Source organism: Desmodus rotundus, chromosome 9 (assembly GCF_022682495.2).
Source record: "Desmodus rotundus isolate HL8 chromosome 9, HLdesRot8A.1, whole genome shotgun sequence".
Taxonomy (NCBI): Eukaryota; Metazoa; Chordata; class Mammalia; order Chiroptera; family Phyllostomidae; genus Desmodus; species Desmodus rotundus.
In genome coordinates this window covers 28,224,728-28,245,614 of record NC_071395.1, presented here as the reverse complement: position 1 = coordinate 28,245,614, position 20,887 = coordinate 28,224,728, and the positions used below count along the sequence as shown (strand labels likewise).

The window sequence follows — 20,887 nt, the reverse complement described above, 5'->3', positions numbered from 1 at the left end:
AATGATACTCTACCTCAGGCCCAGTCTCCTCTTCTCTAGTTTTTCTTTGCTCATTCCATAATCCACAGGAGTTGAGCAAACATCTTCAGGCTAAAGTTTCACTTCTGTGAATTAAATTTCTCTTACTCTTATTTGTCACACTTTCTCTCAACAGTATGTGGCTTTTGTGGTGAGTCATTCATCACCGATGCCATTAATATTGTAATGTGTTCCTAAATACTTAAATGACAGAAACTATGACCTTTTATTGTTAGAGAATAAAATCTTTTAGTAATATTTGTTTTTACTGAAGATGATTAGTAATATAGTAGATTTATTCTCTTTGTCCTTATCCAAAGTGAATATCCCTTAACTAAAGTACCTCAACATGTAATAAAATAACTTACAGTATTTACATTATAACAAATACATTTAATTTATTCATCTTATCTTTTTTATACCTCTCATAGAGGTAGAACCGTTTGACAGAATAGACTCAATAAATATGAAAATATTATTAGGCCAGATTTTATTAATTGAATGCTATTAATCTAAATATATGTGAATTTATTTTAATATTAAGGCAAAGATTAAACTAAAATGAACTCCTGGTGAAGTTTACTTCATAAATTTAATTTGTTAATTATGCTTCAAAGATGTCATCATAAATAACATATAAAGAAAAGAAATGATCTTATTCAACACAAGACAAACACCTCATGGGCGATAATGGAGCAAGAAGCCTGGCTGAAACTGTGAGACTTTGGACTTCAGGTCCGACATTCTGCAGAGGTGCACAGCAGTTCTGCTTACTGGGGTAATGGGTTCAAATTGTCCTTGCGCAGAGCTTCCTTTAAAAAGTAGGATTGCTATTTTAAAAACAAGGGGTGAGAGGAAAGGTTCTCCCTACAAGTCACAGGGTTGAGGAAAGAATTTAGTCAACACACATTTTCTGTGTGTAGTCCTTATGCCTGTAACCATGGCCATTTGTCCACGGGAGTGTTGAACGACGTGAGTGGGAAGGATGGAGAAACAATCTTGGAGAACCGGAGAATGAGCTGACTGACATCACAGGACTGAGAGGTCCCTCTGGGTGGTGTTTACGTGGAGCACAGCTATTTATTTACTCACTCTGCGTCTGTTCCTAGAGGACTGTCCACGTATCTCTCTCACTGACCGCTTGTCCTCATTCATTCAGTCTTGTCCTTTCCATTCCCATGCCCAGAGAGCCAGCATGCTAGCCACGGCCCATGATTCAGTAACTCACCTCATCTCTCCTCCCTCATAAAGTAGATGATATGATGCATATTTCCCTGCACTCTGCATATTGTGATTAACCTTTATCACTATATTTCAGGGTAACCAGGAATAGGACCATAACACAGTGGAATTCATTTCTGACCTATGTATAAATATGGGTCATACATTCGAGCTTATTCTTTATCACCACCTGAGGCGATAGCAGAGGGTTAAAGGAAACTTGGCATAGCAATAAGACTAAGTACTTTGTGTATCTGAATCATCCATTCACTCAGTTTATTTGTGATCTACAAACATATTTGGGTGTGCTTTTATATATACAATTTGTATTTAATAATGGGAGGTTGCTACATAACAGAGTAGGCCGATTGGGCTACCTAGTTACTTCATTTCCCCTGTCAGGCCTTGGAAATAAGCTAGACATTATTTTTCAAGTTAGTAATATTTGACGACAAAAAATCCTAGGGTTCTGAATGGTAATTCTCCTATTTGGCCTTATATTATAAGGCTTAAGAAGCCAGGGTGCTTGCACCTTAACCCAGACCTGGTATAGTTTCTTCCTTTCCAGCAGGCTCTACCTAGACAAGCAGCTTTGCGGGTTGTTAATGCATGCACAGGAGCAACACGTGATATGGGCATACCACACTGCCCTTGAAACTAGTGGAACCCTCGTAAACTTCACTCATGCGACAAGTCCCAGAACTTCTGCAATGTTTGTCTCCTATTCTCTGTCAAGCGAGTGGATGACATAGAGATAATGCTATAGTACTCCAGGTATTGTTTCTATTATATATATATTAAAACTTGAGTTGATGATGAGTAGGGTCCAGAAAAATTAAGCAGTTAAAATGCCCATTTGGTGTGTTGTGAGATTGAGAAACACTCCAGGCAAGCCTACGTGTCTGGTTCTTCAGGAGCTCCGGGGTGCTTCTGTGCCATCCAAGATTAACCTTTGTTTGGGTTGCTGTTTGCTGCCACCTCGTGGTGGCTATTTGACCTATCTCTGTAGAGCTGTGGGTCATTCTGTATCATGTGGCTTGCCACTTCTAGGACAGTGGGTGTAATTCTGTGACTCTGCCAGCTAGTAGGTGCCAATTTTGCCATCCTGATCTGAAGGAATTGAGCTGGGAGAGTAGTGAGGATGGGGGAACTCTCCTGCTTCCCCTCATTTCTCTGCTTAGGCCTCCTTGCCTAAGTTGCAGTCCCTAGGTAAGAACTTTGGGTCCCCACTTAGGAGAACTTGGCTGGGAGGAAGTAAGATGGTGTTGCCTGTCACCGTTCATAGCTACATCAGAAGATTGATGGCTGGCGAGCTTGCAAACTCCAATCTTGGTTGGCACTGTGCACTGCAGGCCTTGCTTTTGCAAATGAGCTCCCAACTCACTGCATGTACCTACCTGGCAGCTTCAGTCCACCTGAACGCTGGATGAGTGTTTCCTGCTTGCTGGATGGGTGGGAGGAGTGGATGCCACTGACTGTGGACCAGCGTTGGCCCTGGCAACCAGACTTCTTAGCCATCTAGTGGACTACAACCTTCTCTAATCTGAACCCCAAAACTGGGGAGGAAGCACATGTTCCTATATCATCTCTAGCGTATTCTTTAGAGTTCTCTTTACCTCTTTATAGTTATTCCTCTGCTATCATTAGATAATTCCTTATTTAATCCTTCTCTTTCAGTTACTGTGTCTTTTGTCTCCTAATTAGACTTGGACAACAGCAATTGTACCATTTTACACTCTCACCGGGCATGTGTTAGGGTTGGTTGGATCTAAATTCTTGCCAATGAATCTTATGCTTAGTTTTTAAAAATGTAACATTTCTTCTAGTGGTAAAAAAAAATGTACTTTTAATTTTATGCCAGTTTGAACAGATGCTATTAGGAGAATATCTTCTGCTTCACAGCTCAGATTGAATTAAATGGTCATAATACATACATTGTTTTATATTGTTACACATTGCATGTGTGCACGACCTATCTAATGGTAGCAATGTTTGGCACATCTTTCAGAGGCCCCATGTCTATGCTTACAAGGCTTGTTTTGGTCCTTTAAAGACTAGCTTCTTTGTCCTGTTAGAGAGAGTCATGTGGAAATTATTTCTTTTACTATTAAATGGGCAACATTTTTAAAAAGTTTATTGAAGGCTGTGGCCTGTTTAGTCAGTGGATTTTTTTTTTTTTTTGCATGGGAATAGTTCCATGTCCCAAGAAAAAGCTGAGAAAGGCAGAGTGTCACTCGCAGTGGGCCAGAGGGCCTCTCACGCGGTGGTTGCAGGGGCTGCCTGGCAACAGGTGAGATTCTGTAGGACTTCAAGAGCTATCAACACAGATCAAATGCTGATGGCCAAACATAATTCCACACTGCAGGGGCTTTTCTTCCGTTTAATGTTTTCAATTGTTTATGCTATTACAATTAGTTGTTTCTTTTTTTCCCTTTCCCACCTCCATCCGACCCTACACTCTCCCTTCCCTCCATCAGTCCCCATACCATTGTTCATGTCCATGGGTCACGCATAAATGTTTTCTTATGAATCCATTTCAGGCAGCATTTTAACATAAGTTAATTTAATCATAGGGATTCTTAGCTCTGATATTGGAAAGACAATCTCAAATAAAAATCTTTATGATAGGGATTCAATATCATCTTTATATGTCAAACAATAGATTAGAAAATAGAAAACAGTAATTATAATAGGTTTTTACACATAATTTTGTTGGAATTTACATATTTTATAAAAGAAACACTGTTAGCAATTATCACTTTAAGGAATTTGTAAGAAAATATATCCCAACAAAGAAAAAACAATGATAAATAATGGAAGAGAATGGTATTTTAATATAATCATTAATCCTTTAACTAGGCTAGACCAACTATAGGATGAAATTCCACATTATACTAACATCTGGAGTTTTTAGCTTTGATTTATTAATGCAATAAATTGATATATTCAATACCCCCTTTATAAGACATTATTGAAGTAAACACTCTGGTAGTTTGATAAATATTTATTACAAACTAAATTAACCCATCAACTGCATGGGAATCTTCTAATTTTGTAGACCTGCATATTTAATGTTTATAATGAGGGGACCAGAGTTAGTGGATGGATTTTATATAATTGAAGTAATATTAAGGTTTGAAACTAAGAAAGTCACTCCAAAGACTTGCAGCCACATTTAATCACATTTAGCACCAGAAAATTGGCTGTCAAAGTCTAATTAACTATCAGGCATTAGCTCTACTTTCCATGCTGCTCACTTGCACAGCCTTTCATTATAACATCTGGCAAGTTTTTAAAAATTCCCCAGAAAACCTGTTCTTCCTATAGTTTTACAACATAGTGGTATAGTGAAAGAAACTTGTTAGAACTGCAACAAAAGCATGTTGATGCTCCATTGTTGAGCCATTGAGAAGGTTTTTATAATCATGTTTGAGTTAGTGGTCATGTCATTTTATATGAGTGCACACATAAGCTTAAAGAGCCATTTTACCAAGTGAATGCTGATACACAGTTTGATTTCACTGTTTAGTGGGGTTGTAATTTTTCCAAAATTGAGACCCAACTTTCAATAGCACAGTTGTCTGCTGTGAAATCATGATGAATATCCCACTTAGTCTTTCTTTTCTTGATTTTTTCCCCAACTGTTAAAGAGTTCTTTCATCACATAAATGTATTTTGTTATCCATTGAAATTCAAAGAGAGGGGCATATTTGCTTATGTGTTTTCTATCATAGTTGGAGATAAACATCCCACAATACAAAGTATTGATGATATGGAAATATTATAATATCCAGGAAGTAAAGGCTGATTTGATTACTTACAGAGAGCTACAGACTGATGACAGACATTAATTAGTGACATTCGGTGGCAAAAGAACATGAAATAATATCATTATGATTAGGAAAAAATAATTATCAAATAATAATTCCAGACACAGCTAAATTATCACTTAAGAGTGATTGGAAAATAAAGATACATTTAGAAAAAATATTTCAAAGTTATAGCACAGATGGCACATGTTGAAAAAACTACCAAAGGAAATACTTCAGCAAACTGAAGGAAGTGATAAAAGAGAAGCCAAAGTAAAAGTGGATTGCAAGAAGAAATTGATGGGCAAAGAAGTTGGTAGATTTCATTAGTTTAAATTAGCTGTGTTATAAAAATAATAATAGAAATAATGACTCATTTGCAGGGATAAGATGGTAAAGTCAAAGGCAGGTGTAACTCATTGAAAATGGCGAGGAATTTGAATGTCAAAGATCAAGGGTTAATGTGTTCTAAGGTCCTAATACTCTTCAGAAGGAGGATAAACTTATTATATAGTTCATTTCCTTCATTTATGCCATCTGTGCATGTAAACTTCTAAAAGAAATCACTAAAGAGATTTCCTAACTTTCAAACTAGCAGAGAGGAAAATGGTACTAACTAAAATACAATCAATACAATACAAGGCAGGAAATAGAGAAAAAAAAACAAAACAGAAAGGAAACACTGCAAAATAGAAAGTACAAAACAAAGTGATAGAAGACTCCAAGTATATCTTAAAAATCACAATAGATTAAACAGGAAAAGGGAGAAATTGGACTTCTAACTCCAACTAAGGGTTCTCGAGGGCAGCCCATAAAATATAAAAGTGAGGAATTAAAAATAAAAGAATTGGGGGGAAATTGCCAGGCAAATGCTAATAAATAAAAAGAAAATCAGTTACCTCAATATTAATGTCAGAAAAAATCCACAAATAGTGGATATGAGAATCTGGAAGTTAATTCAATTGATTCTAGTATTGTTGCCTCACTGTACATTTTCAAACAGACCAGTGCTTGCTTCTCTCAAAATCTCCTTCCTTTTCTGCTCTTCAGTCATCATTGTTCCCATCCCAATCTTCATGGTGAATTTTTTTACAGTAGGTTCTTATCCTTTCTGTTGCTGACATTAGTTTCCCCGTTACAATCATACATTCTGCAGAGCATCTCCAAATACTTGTGTGCGATCATTCTACCACACAAACCTAATTATGCCACTTTGCAACTTAAAATCATTCCGTGACATGGCATTGCCTATGAGGTAAAGCTCCAAAAGTTAAGTTTCCATTTGTGTTTTTTCAAAAATTTTGCAGGCAGTGTGTACATTGTATGTTATTTCATTGATCCTGAACTCTGTCATTCCAGGAATAGGACATCCTTTTTATACTTTTATGCTACTCATACTGTTTCCTTAAACTGGGGTTTTCTTTCATTGTGTTCACTATTTATATTGCAAAGCCCACCTTAGCTTTCACTCATTCTAATAATCCCCCATTCACCATTATATGATCCCTTCATCTGTGTGTATGTGTATTTCCACATGGCTAGATACATACACCCAGGCACATAATTTCCACTTAATATACTGTAATTGCCTATTTACACATCTCTCTTTGAATAAAATGTGGAGTCTGTTGAGGGAAGTGTCCATTTCATGTAGGATATCTGGTGTAAAAAAAAATGTTTGCAAAATTGAATAATCTACTTTGAGGCCAGAATGTGAACTTGGACATTATCTAGTCCAAATTTGTTGTTTTATAGACAAACCTAACAGGCTATGTAGAAATTACTAGTCTGTACTACACTGGTGTTTGAAAAAACATCTGTGTTCATATGGGGAAGGCTAAGTTTCTGCCTATTAGCCAGGAATCTAAGAAATCTTTTCTCTGGCATTGGCTGAGCTAAGGTAACTACTTCATCCTTGACTCTGCCAGAAATAGTATACAGTACAATTTAAGAGTACTGTAGCCTAGATTTATTAGTATTTAGTAATTCTTCCAAAATCTAGGATTCCTATGGAAAACCTCTGTTAAAATCCAGAAGTGAGTTTGTGCAGATTAGGTGTTTTGATATTTCCTGTTAAAGTTTATATCAGTTCTTGTTTTTAACTGTAATACCTACTTTTGCAACTTAGTGATGGCACTTCCTGCCTTGTCTTCTTTCAAGGCCATCTGTAGGAAAGATGAGCACTCAGAGGGCGCCCCTGCTCCGCTAAGCCTTCCTCACCTCTCACTGTCCACGTTGTTTCCCAGACCAGCTGACTGCTGCGTCCTTACTTTTCAGTTCCCCGTACTCTGGGACTTCTCTTCAAGCATTAGATCTTTTCTTGGTGACATACCTGTCCACATTCACATTTGTTTTCTGTTTCTCACCTGCTGGCTCAGGTACTTCTGCCATTAGCAGCTGGATTGGGCTGGTCATTTCCTAGCTTAATCCTGGTTTGGCAGTAAATGGGGAATTCTGGATGAAAAAACAAGTATTCTGGTGAAAGTAAGTGAGGGAAAGCCTACATCACAAATTAAATGCAAAGGTTAATTTATAAAATGATTGTTTGAAATTCAGAATGACTCTTTCTAAAATAAAACAAAAGACAGGATCAGCTAGGTCCCCAGGGGAGTTCACAACACCCAGAAAGGTTATGGCAGGTTAGGGTGAGAAAAGCAGATGGCTGAATGAGTTTAGATGCACTAGCTGAAATCTTTCTAGGGGTCGTTTTACTGGTGCTAGAGAGAGAAGCTAAGTGTACTGGTGCTAGAGAAAATTAAATGCAACCATACAGGGTAGCACAGGGGACATGCACTTGAAAAAGAGGAAGAGAGGAGGATTGTAACAGAGGATGAGGATGAGGTTATGCCAGGCCTCTTTAAGATACAGGACTGATTCTGATCCATGGGCTTCAGCCAAGAGGAAGATGGTTCTGTTATTGTTGTGATTTCAGGGATAGAATCTTAGGCATCTGTATTTACAGTGTGTGGTGTTTTGTAGTTTCTAAGCTGCCAACAATGTGAGTTCTACGAAAAAATACAGATGGTTAAAAATCACATGCGCAGAAAGTGATCTTTTCCTTATTGCAGACCCTGTGGCTTTGATTCTTCATGTTTACTTTTTATTACATTTTTATCTCCTGACAAATACTGCTACTGCTTTATGTTGTCATTTACATAGAATCTTATGTAAAATTTCATTAAATTGATTTTCATGTGCTATCTTTGTTCTGATAATACCCTCTTTATATACCATTTCTTGAGATCTTATTTCTTTTAAGTAGATATAGTGTAAGAGGAGTTATGGAACTTTCGTAAATTATTCAATGTGGTTTGTATAAGGTAGAGGAAACTGGAAGAAATAACTAAAAATAACTATTAATAGTATACACTCAAGTGTAGCTAGGTTAGATTAACCAGAATAGTTTTATATGTACCATAGTGTGGGAGGAACTCGATCCAGCAGAATCCTTCCATCCACCACAGATGGTAAATTAGTTGTCCCGGAAACAATCTTGCTGTTCTGGTAGGAAAGACGGTGGCAATTTCCTTTAGTGGAGAATGCCCCAAGCCCTTCTCCCAAATGGCTTTTATGGGGAATGGTATGTGTAGGTGTACACAGCATACATGCATAGCTCATCAATCAATGTCAAAAGGCTGTAGTCATACAAAAACAGGTATTATCTATAGATAACAATTGAACACAGAGATCTGTCATAGGTCAGGTTCTGTTAGTCATGCTGACACCAGAGGGTCTTTAAGATGTGTTTCATGAGATAAGGAGTTTACTCCTTATGCCTTGAACTCAAACATCTGGTTTACACCACCAGGGCTAAAACAAAGCAGAGCAAGCTTCAAAGGATACAATGCATTTATCAGGCCTGATTCCCTATAATTCTTGGAAACCACACAGAGTGGTCCCCAACACTATAGTGTTTCACTGCAAAATGAAAACTTATTTTTCAGAACAACATATCTAGATTAACTATATTCACAATGAGTGTATAATGTGAATATGAGGTTCAGTAGTAGGTGCAATGATGTTTAATTGTTAGGCATAATTGTGTAATTTTATTATTTTAAAATGATATTAATAGTTAAAAATCAGACTAGACCAACAATTACAAATAGCTCAAAAAACATTTTAATGCATTCTAAGTTTTTCTTTTATGTTGTCCAACAGAAGCCATACACTTAAAAGATACAATAGTTCAATGAGACAGTTTTTTAATTAGGGGTAATTGAAGCTGTGATAATATAATGAGAACATTCTAGCAGTTTGCATTTGCATAATGAACAAAGTATATTCAACATTTTACAGAGACTAAAATAACTAGTGTAGCTTATCTTAAATGTTAGAACTACTCAGAAATTAAGAGAAGCTATAATTGATCTAATAATTACTTGTGGAAAAAATTGTTTAGTATGGAGGAAATTGAAAACATTTGTGTTCTAAATAGATGTACTTAATGTGTTGACTATTTTATTATCTTGTACGTTTATTACTTAACATTTTTAATACATGTTATTAATCTTTATTTTAGATTTCATGCTTATGTGAAATCTCAAATAAGCTGTTGCAGAAATATACTTTGTTTTTTTAAGAAATGATATATTTATATATATTTTACATATGTATTTTATCAAATTCATTATTATCAAAGCATATTCACTAAGTGTATTGTAAATATGCTTAGTGTATGTAAATATGCTTAAAATTTACCACATTTTAAAGCTAAATTTGATTTGTACTCTAGATGTTAGTTCTGATTTACCCTTGATTTAAGATCTAAAGAAGATTGGCTCAAATCCATGTGTTATGTCCAGCGAAAGCCCAGGGCCACCTCCAATGCTTCTTCATACTCCAAATGCACATAACTCTGGTCACTTGACTTTATTTTTCTACATGTACTAGAACTTCCTTTTCAGTTTGCCATCTTAGACATGTACCCAGACTAGACATTCGATGCCTTTTTCTTATTTGTACCAACTCCCTCTCTGGCTTTCCACTCATAATAAATCACTACAAAGTATCACTAACTATCACCAATAGTAATTGCCAGTGGCAGCATTGTTCATAATAAACAAAAAGGAAGAAAGAACCAAAATTCCTATCAACTAGTAAGTGAATAAACAATATATGGCACATTCATACAATGGGATGATGTTCAGGAACGTAAAAGAATAGAGTAGTGATGCTCGCAACAATGTGGTTTGGCCTTGAAAGAAAACATTGTTCCAAATGAAGGAAACCAGCCATAAAAGGCTGTATATTGCGTGACTCCACTGATATGAGATGTTCAGAACAGGCAAATCTATAGAGACAGAAATTAGACTAGGGAGTGCCTTGTATTGGTTGTTGTGGGAGAGTAGGGAGACGGGGGTGATAACCAAAAGATAAGGGTATTTTTGAGGTGTGAAATTGATTATGATAATAGTTTCAGAACTGCAAATATACTAAAAATCAGTGAATTTTGACCATTAAAAGAATGATGAATTGTGTAGTATGTGAATTATATCTCAATAAACCCGTCATTTAAAATATCACACGGTCTTTGAGTTGGCAACCACCAAGACAAAGGTTTGTTTCTGGACACATGGCAGCTCAAACCTCAGGCACACACAATTGAGAAATGAAAATGCACCACCTTAGTTCTTCCCATGATACACGCGGCCAGCCCCGCCGAGTATGGCTGTAGACTTTTCTTGGACATCCAAAATCCCATTAATGCCCAATAACATCTTCGTGGGTCTCATCCATTTCCTCTACTCACCTGCATCTACCTAAGGAAAGTACAAGCTAGAATTCTCCACTGACAGAAGTATTACAGTAGCAAACATCAACTTTATGTTCCCACCTTTTACTGCTCAGGAGACAGTAGCAACAATAGGAAGTTTTGGTGTTAAAATTCCTGTCTTGATCACACACTGCTTTATCATAGGGGTATGTACATTTTACTTCCTTTAGGAGAAGAGGTGAGGCTGAAGGGCAACTTTCTATTCACTCTGAGTTTTGTGGATAGAAGCAGGAGTACTGCTTAATCAAAGAATGTGAAGACAGTTTACAGCTAAATGCTATATAAATTCCTGGACCAAATTGTGTTTGATGGGATTAGAGACCTCTGACAAACTCATTTTAATAATTTGTGTACGAATTTCTCCCTCTCCTTCTAGATCCAGCTAGAGATCCGTGCCTAAAGATGAAATGCAGTCGCCATAAAGTGTGCATCGCTCAGGACTCCCACACGGCAGTCTGCATTAGTCACCGGAGGCTCGCACACAGGTAAACACCGCTACGTTAAATCCCACCGATGGAGTGGTACCCCTGATACTGTGGAAATCGTCAGAGTATAAATATTTGGCTATGCCTGCTAAGTGTGAATCCAGAGTTTTATCGAATCAGCTTCAGAACCTTGCTTAATACAATTATGATTCACTGGGGTGAAACGTCATCAGCCAGATTTACTATGGGTTATAGAATTTAGACATATGTTATTCAATAAAAAGGATCTTGAGAAGGTTGGATTAGGTGCTATGTTTGCACACTTATACTTTTTCAAGTTTAAGGCATAGGTACAGTTTTACAGTTTTGCTACCCTCTAAATGTTTTTACTTACGCCCCTTCAAAGATTCTATTTCCCTCAGGGGAGAATTGAAAACAAAGGTAAAGGGCAAAAAAGGAATGGTTGATATTTATAAAAAAAAGTTGAAAAGTCACGAAATAAACATACAGGCCTGGAACACTTCAAGGCACTTTTATTTATGGAAGCACTCATCCTGGTGGAGTCCTTGAAATCCATCCCCTGGAGGTTGGCACACAATTGGCAGAGGACAAGAAAGGGTTTTAAATGTCCTTTATAATGATCATCACTGCTTCTGTAAGATAGGCTCTATTTTGAGAAGGATCAACGATTTAGAAATAGCCTGTGAAGTCTGGGGCTGAGCCTTAAGGATTGGAACTTGCCACAACCAAAGGTGAAATCACTGGGTAACTGACTGAAGTAAGTAGGTATATCCGTTCCCTTTATTACTTTTAAAGGAATTCTCTTTAAGAGAATTCCTCTTTTCTGTGATAGCGGACCTATTTCGTGTTGTGCTTTTCATCACATAAGCATGGGGGTTTCTCTGTTTGGGTATGTTCAGGGGCTAATAGAATTTTGGCTTTAGTGCACTTACAACTAAATTCTATTATTCAGACACACCAACAGACAGAGAGTAAGAACATTAGAGAATCAACATAAGTAGCATATCTAGAAAACAGCAAATATTTGTTTTTTAATCTTCTTTATTGATGTAAAGGCACATATGCATAAAACCCTCGATTACAGGCCAAGTGGACTAGAAGTCCTTATTCCATCATTCCAAGTCTGTAGTGGCAGATTTCAAGTACCAAGGCGTACCAAGGCAAGCCAAGGCAACCAAGATAGAGGGTTTGGAAATGAGTTGACCTGGGACAAAGAATCACATCAAGGCATATCAATAATGTACTTGCAGGAGAGAGGAAGAGGGAGATGACAGTTTGGGCATTTCAAGTTTAAAATACCTCTTGGAAATAGCATTGCTATAAAGTCAGCATACTTTGGGAAGGCCCAGAAGATGAGGCAGAGTTATTAGTAATGTATCCCCACTCAGCTGTGACCTGTATCTTGGTTTTGCAAAGGGATAACAGAACTTTGGGCCAGAACTTTGGGTACAGAAACCAGATTTTTCTATTTATTTCCTTAGGGTTCCAAAAAGCTTCTGAGTGTCTTGGAATTTCTATTAATCAATCACCAAACATTTTAAAATAGTAGTACGTGAAAGGATGTATGGAAGAATGGGTGGGGAGTGGGTTTTTATTTGAAAAATCACTAGGGGGATTGTGTTGACATGAACTCCTGCATAATCCCTCACCTAAATTGCAGGGACCTGGTCAGTCATTTCGTACAAAGCAAACGCTATTTTATCGCAAGTGTCCGAGGCCCAGGGAAAGGTTTTCATCTACCCACTTAACACCTTTGATTAGTCTCATTTGCCATTTCACCTCTGGGCTCCTGGACCCAAGTGAAAGAGCAACTGGAGACCTCACAGTTATACCTGTGTCATGCCTGGGGCAGAGGCAGTGTCCTTTCCACAGTTGCTGAACACCGAAGCCAGGAGAGACTCCAGTTCCTGACTCTAGGTCACAGAACGACAGAGCGTTGACTCCAGTGTGTATTTGCTAAATCAAAGTCCAGGCTTTTTAAAACCATGCTGTCTCACTGCTTCTCTAACTTATTATTAAACAAAGACTTAAGTATGGGCAAAAAGAAACTTTCTTAACAAGGCAGTGACTCTCTGAAACCAATAGCTAAAGTGTTTTCTTAGTATAAGGCAAAGCATCCTAAATGGAGGATCGCCTCCAGCTTTGCCTTTGGTGCCCTGTGGGCTGGGGCTGGGGCTCTGCAGAGACAGCTGTACTATGCGAAGGTGGAATTCAAAGTGTTTTATGGAGGCAGAGTTTAGTCTCACTCTGTTTCTGATAGACACCATCTTACAGCTTTGACTCGACACACACTCAATTCAATACATAAGTAACAAGCTTCCAAAGAATTGACATTAAGATTAATATTTGAGATGCTTTATTTGCTTTGAGGATGTCAATACCTAAGCGAATGTTGGTCCAACACTTGGGGAAGGAGAGTTTTGCCAAACAGTCTGATCAGTGAAGGTGGCCATTATGAGTTATGTAGTTCTTAAATCTGGGGTTTTGTGTGTATGTGGGGGATGGGGTACAGAAAACAGAAGACAGTCTTAATTAATAAATTTTGGGCATTTGCATAGTTCAGATTAGAAATTTCTACTTTTCTCATCTAAAGAACAGCCTTTTTGGTTTCCTTGGTCTCATAAAAGGGAAAAGAAGTTGAATTAGCTATTTGCTTCTGTAGGGGGAGTTCTGTTTTTCAATGAGGTCTTCCTAAGCCTACCCTGACTCCCAACTAGATTTCTTCATTACCGTGAACTGCTCATCTTGCAATGCTCACTTCACGTGTAATGAATTGTGTAACATCAATCTCCTTCCGTTGTCTGGAAGTTTTGTGATGTCTGGATCTTATTATTACTCCTTATCCTTAGAACTTGACATGCTGACTAGTACATATTTTCTGTGAAGAGTGTATTAAAAATAGCTATTTGTAGAACATTAAAAATAAGTAATATGATCAATTGAACTGGTCGATATAGATAATGTAAATCTAAAAGTTGTTTTCCGTGTGCCTTGTGCTTATTTGTTAAAGATGGTCTGAGAAGGGTGTGAATCAATCCACAAATACTTTAAAATGAATTCATTGTGTTAACAAATAATAAATTATTGCCAGAAAAAAAAGGAAGAGGGGGATATGAAAATATAAGGGAGAGGTGAGTCTGTAACAACTGATCGAATGAAACTGGTAGATTCTTGCCTTAGATTTGTAAATAAGTGAAATAATTGCTAAATATTTCCTTGCTTTGTGCTTTAAATAACAATTCGGTCATGCCCTGCTTAATGATAGGATTACATTCTGAGACATGGCATCCTTAGGCAATTTCATTTACATGGGAACATCAGGGAGGACACTCATACAAACCTGGTTGGTACAGTCTACTACTGTAATTGTATGTGCTCTGCTTTTATGAGACTGGGCGCACAGTAGGTCTGCCTACACCAGCAGCACTACAAAGAAGTCAGTAATTGCAGTGGAAGGAAGCTCTGGCAGGGTCTTTTTTTTTTTTTTTTTCTTCAATGCAAGGGCCTGATTTACGATTTGATTGTTGAGGCCTCCACTGTCAGGGAGGCATCCATTTCAAAGACAGCATCTGCTCCAGGGAAGGCCATCTGGAATAAATACATTACCAGCCACACAACTAGATTAAGGGCCCGGCCACCAGCACCCACTGAGGTTTCTTTGTTTTAGATCTTGGTTTATTTTGATAACTGGCCATTTGAGCTACTTCTTTTTTTCTCTTGCTGTACTTTAAATCCCCACTCTTAAGTTTTTTTTTATTTTTAACTTTTTTTATTGTTGTTCAAGTACAGTTGTTTCCATTTTTACCCCACCATTCGTCCCCCAACTCCCACCCCTCATCCAACCCCCTCCTTGGTTTTGTCCATGTGTCCTTTATAGTTGTTCCTGAAAACCCACCCCATTATCCTCTCCCACCTCCCCTCTGGTTACTATAAGATTGTTCTTAATTTCAATGTCTCTGGTTATATTTTGCTTGCTTGTTTGTTTTGTTGATTAGGTTCCACTTGTAGGTGAGATCATATGGTGTTTGTCTTTCACCACCTGGCTTATTTCACTTAGCATAATGCTCTCCAGGTCTATCCATGCTGTCGCAAAGGGTAGGAGCTCTTCCTTTCTGCTGAGTAGTATTCCATTGTGTAAATGTGCCATAGTTTTTTGATGCATTCATTTACTTTTACATTTTAAACTGACCAGTAAAGTGATACCTGGTACCCTAGTCCCCTGCCCTCATCCCCAGTACAAGCAGAGCCTTAGACCTGTGCTCTCATGGTTATGGGGCATCTTGTCATCCTAAGAAGAACCACAAAGTTCAGTTCAGTTCTCACACTGGTTTAGAAAGGAGAGATGTCTGGCCCAAGTGACTGACTGCGCGCAGGCATCTCAGACTGATGGCATTAGTACCGGCAGACTGAGACTGCAAAAAAAAACAGTAGTGCATAGTGCTAGGATATTAGGACAACTATGATGGGTCTAGGTGACAGGAATTTTTCAGCTCCATTATAATCTTTGTAGATGTGGTACATTGTTGATTGAAATGTTGTTATGTGGTGCATGACTGTAATTGTCCTCTGAAATCAAAGAAACAACCTGATTAGGGGGCTCATTATGTGTTTTACCACTATAGGTAATATAGAGGATTGCCTAAACTATCCAAAAGTGATCTTCCAAGGTCATATATTTGGATATTGGTCCTCTAATGTTTTTTTCTGTGAAGAATTGGCCTCAAACAAGCGTGCTATCCATGTTTTAGTGCTAGCTTTCTGTTATAATTGTCATCACCAGTTAGTTAAAACCAAATAGTTTTATGAACAATGAGAAAGAATGCGAATATAAAACATTCTCCAAAATGGCAGTAATTTAGATGGTTTAATATAAAATATATAACGGCTTTCCAGGCCTTGAACATGACCCACCTTTTCCCCTGTAATTTTATTTCGTACTGGTTTCAGTGGACAACTTAGTGGTCAGACAGTCATGTACTTTATCTAGCATTGCCTCCGTAGTTCCAATACCCCAACTGCCACCATTCATAACTATCCCAATGTTACTGAGTATGTTTCCTATGCTTTGCTTGCATCCCTGTGACTGTTTTGTAACTACCAGTCTCTCCTTCTCAACCCCTTCACCTTTTTGACCCAACCCTACTCCTCCTCCCCTCTGGCATTCACTAGTTTTTGTTCTGAGTCTGTCCCATTTTTGTTCGTTCATTTATATTGTTCTTTAGATTCCACATATAAGTGAAATTATATTGTATTTGTCTGTCTCTGACTGACTTAACTCACTGAGCATAATACCATCTAGGTCCATCCATGCTGTTGCAAATGGCAAGATTTCATTAAAAAAAATTTTATTGCTCTTCAATTACAATTGTCCCCCCACTTTTCCCCCATTACTCTCCCCTGCCTTACCCACCTCCACCTCTCACATTCAATCGTCCCCCCACCCCATTGTCTTTGTCCATGGGTCCTTTATATGTGTTCCTTGACTTGACCTCTCCCCTTCTTTCCCTGTTGTCCCCCTCCCCCCTTCATGGCTAAATAATATTTCATTTGTACACAGCTTTGTACTCACTCATCTGTTAGTGGGCATGTTGTAGATAAGGCTACAATGAACATAGAGGTGCATACAGTCTTTTGAATTAGTATTTTGGATTTCTTAAGATATATCTCCTGAAGTAGAATTGCTGTGTTATAAAACAGACCAATTTTTAATTTGTTGAGGAACCTCCATACTGTTTTGGGGGGGGGCTCTACCCACAGGACCTTCCCCCACCCCAGCCACCAAGACATGATCTGCTTGGGGAGGAAAGGTGACAGATCTCTCAAAGGAGAAGGGCCAAGAGCTTTTTCCTCAATGGGCTTTTATTGGGTTCAATTTGCACAGAAATACAGGTAAAGCTCATCAATCATAGGCAGTAAGGATCAAACAATAGATAACAAAGAACTCTGAGGGCTTATTCTGAGTCAGGGTCAGTTAGCTAAAGGGCTGTAAGACTTTGGGAAACAAACTCATTTCAGGCTTGTTCCCTTATCATTTAAATTGAGGGTATTAGCAAAGCAGGTCTCACAGGATTTTATGCATTCTTTCTTAGGCCTGATTGCCCCCAGGGAACCTGCCCTTTCCAACACAGGGCTGCACCCACCTCTGGCATTGTTTCAAGCTTAAGTCAGGCAGGGGAAGTAAGGCAGCCAAGAGATTAGGAGATTTCTTGCAGACAGAATGAGGACTCAGGCCATATCAAAGCCGAGGGGCAAGGGTCCATCACCCCCTTTTTCTATAGCCCCCCAAGTCCTTCCCTGTGGGCCTCTTTGTAACCATGCCTGTCTTAGGTCGTCCCTCCCTTGAGGAATCTTACCCATCATTGGCTAACTGGTCAGTCTCAGGGCCAAGCAGGGTGAAGTAAAGTGGGCAGGGGTGGCACCCCTGCCAAGGAGATAAGCTTTGTCTCCTTAATAGCTTATGGTCCCAAGGTCTCTGACTCAGCCTTAACCATGGGGGATTACAGCTTCTGAAACCAGGCAGGGCAGTTCCCAACACTGTTTTCCATATGGGTTCCCAAACAGTGAGTGAGGGTTCCCTTTTCTCTATGTCCTCTCTAGCACTTGTCATTTGGGGATTTATTGATGATAGCCATTCTGACAGGTGTGAGGTAATATCTCATTGTGATTTTAATTTGCATCTCTCTGATGACTGGTGACACTGAGCATCTTTTCATATGTTTATGGGCCATCTGTATGTCCTCCTTAGAGAAGTGTCTATTCAGGCATGACCCACATTTTTATATTGTTACCCTGGGGAAAATTTCAGAGATGCTTACTATAGCTGATCATTTCTTTTGTTCATTGTTTTTGTGTATTGTGAGTGAGAAGCCCTGTATTTTAAGCTTTTGCTGCCTATGCAGCTGCAGATAATTAACACTATTTCTAGGTCAGTGTTTTGGGTACCAATCAATACTGCTGATAGTTTTTAAAAAAACAGGTTTAGAATAATAAGACAAAGTAAGATTGAATAATTTGTGGAAGGACAAATCTAGCCATGCTGATTTCTGCTCTATTTACACCAAAGATTGAACAAAAATCAGTAAGGGTTTTGCTTTTGACCACCTAAAGAGACATTATATATAAAAAGATCATAAAGGTAATTTAAAATGCTACTCATCACAATAGGTATCAAAAGGTGAGTCCTAATACTCCTCTAATTTAACTGTGTACTTTTAGAATTCATAATTTTAATAACCATATTCAAAAGAAGATTAGAATTTCTTTATGTAAAATTAAATAAATGACTGTGGTATTTATATTTCCATTGCTATAATGTTGAAATATTTATTATGGGAAGATTCAATCATATAGACTGAGTTATAGTAGAGTTCAAAAAACATTTGTTAAACTGACTTGAATTTATAACTATTTTAAAATTTTCCTTATACTTAATGTAAGATTTCATCTCTGTGTTATATGAATACATGGAAATTACCTTTAGGGCAATTTATTGTGTATTTATTGTACATTTAACTTATGGAAAGCTTTTACTAAGTGCCTTAAATTGATTTAGTTTTTACAACAACCCTAATATTAGCTTTATATTAAAGATTATTGTATTTATTTTAGAGAAACAAAAGCTGAAGTTAGAGACGTTTGGTATTATGTTTGAGATTTGTTATATAGAAAGACAACAGGTGGACAACTGGGGCCTGTTTAGGATTTAAAATCGTGTCTATAACTTTTGTATATATATATTACTTCTTATAATTATAAATGGTTTTTAATCATATTTATGAAGAGATGTTTATATTTATAAATACCTAGATGTCCATAACTCTCTTTTGGTTAGGTTATAGTCGATCTAGAACACTTTTTCTTCAAATAGAATTCATAACAGAGCAAACTTAGTACAGATAATTTATTTCCCACATAACCTCTGTACTTGCATGTGCGTAACCTCCTCATTATCAACAATCCCCCCAGAGTGATACATTTGTTACATTTGAAAACTTACATTGACACATCGTTATCACCCAAAGTCCATAGCTTACTTACTTTTTTATATTAATTGCATTTAAAAATGGGTCATAGTACTTTGGGTGGTGATTATTGTAACATTATTTTATCTCTCTTTTTAAACACAGATAATAACTAAACTTCACAGTGTTTCATTTATGTCTGAAGCTCTTTAAAAGATTGTATATTTGTATATTTATTTGTATATATAAAACATTCATATTCACAATGCATATACGAGGTCTATCTGGAAAAAGTCCAGCCATTGTTAATATAACAAGAATGGTTTGCACATTATTGATGTAACCTGGCAGCCAAGGAGAGTGAACTGGAATGTACATGTGTGAACAATGAGGACTTCACTGTACTAGTCAGTGGGGGCAGTAGATGCCATTGAGTGAGCATGTGTACTGTATGGCCGCCACATTTAAAATGACTGGGGGAGTAGAGCAGTGAATCTGTATCAAATTTTGTATAAGCTTGAACATTCCTCCACGGAAACTATTTGGATGATTTAGAAGGCCGTAGCTATGGACAACTGGTGATTGGCAGCTTCACCAGGACAATGTACCTGCTTGTGCATCACATCTCATGAAGAGTTTTTTGGGGAAACACCAAATCACCCAGATGACTTGGCCCTCCTACAGCCCAGATTTGGTGCCCTACAACTTCTGGCTTTACCCAAAATTAAAATCACCTTTGAAAAAGAAGATATTTCAGTCCATCAATGAGATTCAGAAAAATACGATGGGGTAGCTGATGGCAATTGGGAGAACTTTGTGAGGTCCCAAGGTGCCTACTTTGATGGGGACTGAGGCATCATTGTCCTATGTACAATGTTTCTTGCATCTTGTATCTTCTTCAATAAATATCTCTATTTTTCATAGTACATGGCTGGGTACCTTCTGGACACACCTCATATATACATAATAATCTGACAACAATGATATGAGATAAAGTGGGTTACAGTTATTGCACATATTTACAATGATAGAAACTGAGACACATAATTTACTGATTTGCCCAGGTGGGAGACTTGGACATTGACCTTGGTCATTGAGGTTTCAGAATTTGTTCTCTTGATTATTAAGTGTTAATATCTTTTGAAACATTATTGAGCACTTATAAAGCATGCTATATAAATGAGAGATTCTTCTAAGCATTTTAGAGATAACTCATTTTATTTTACAACAATTTTGCATTCCTTTATAAAAACATGGATTAACATTGCCTAGTGTACTGTTTCTCAGCACATTTTAACCCAGTCTTTCTTGCTGAACACATAAGTCTTAGGATTTTCTTTTATCTGATATCACTCTCAAGAGAGTAAATCCTTAGCTACTGGGGAATTGCTCTTAAGGAGGAAACTTAATCCATTAGAAAGTACATCTAGATCAGTTTCAGTTTTGATTTGGTCAAGTTCATGTTATGTATTCCACTTATACAAACAAAATACATGTTTCTCAAATACAGAATTTAAGACGACATTGACTTTATTTGTTAAGTGCTTAGCACATCTTGTCATTATTGGGGTATCATTCCCACTCCTGTGGAAAATCCGGGACCTGTTGTTTCAAGTCCAGTATTCTTAGCATAGCTGCTTATATGCTGACCCCTGT

The 20,887-nt window shown here is 37.6% G+C and overlaps 1 protein-coding gene across 3 annotated transcripts in view; it reads left to right on the top strand.

The window, feature by feature from the left end:
- Positions 1 to 20,887, top strand: part of SPOCK3 (SPARC (osteonectin), cwcv and kazal like domains proteoglycan 3) — a 292,271-nt gene that overhangs the window by 136,293 nt on the left and 135,091 nt on the right. For 2 of the 3 annotated variants that reach the window (XM_053911986.2, XM_053911984.2), the window contains exon 4: positions 11,201 to 11,309. In XM_053911986.2, the coding sequence (XP_053767961.1) occupies positions 11,201 to 11,309 (109 nt within the window). The remainder of the gene's footprint in view (positions 1 to 11,200; positions 11,310 to 20,887) is intronic. The other variant, XM_053911985.2, reaches the window with a different exon arrangement.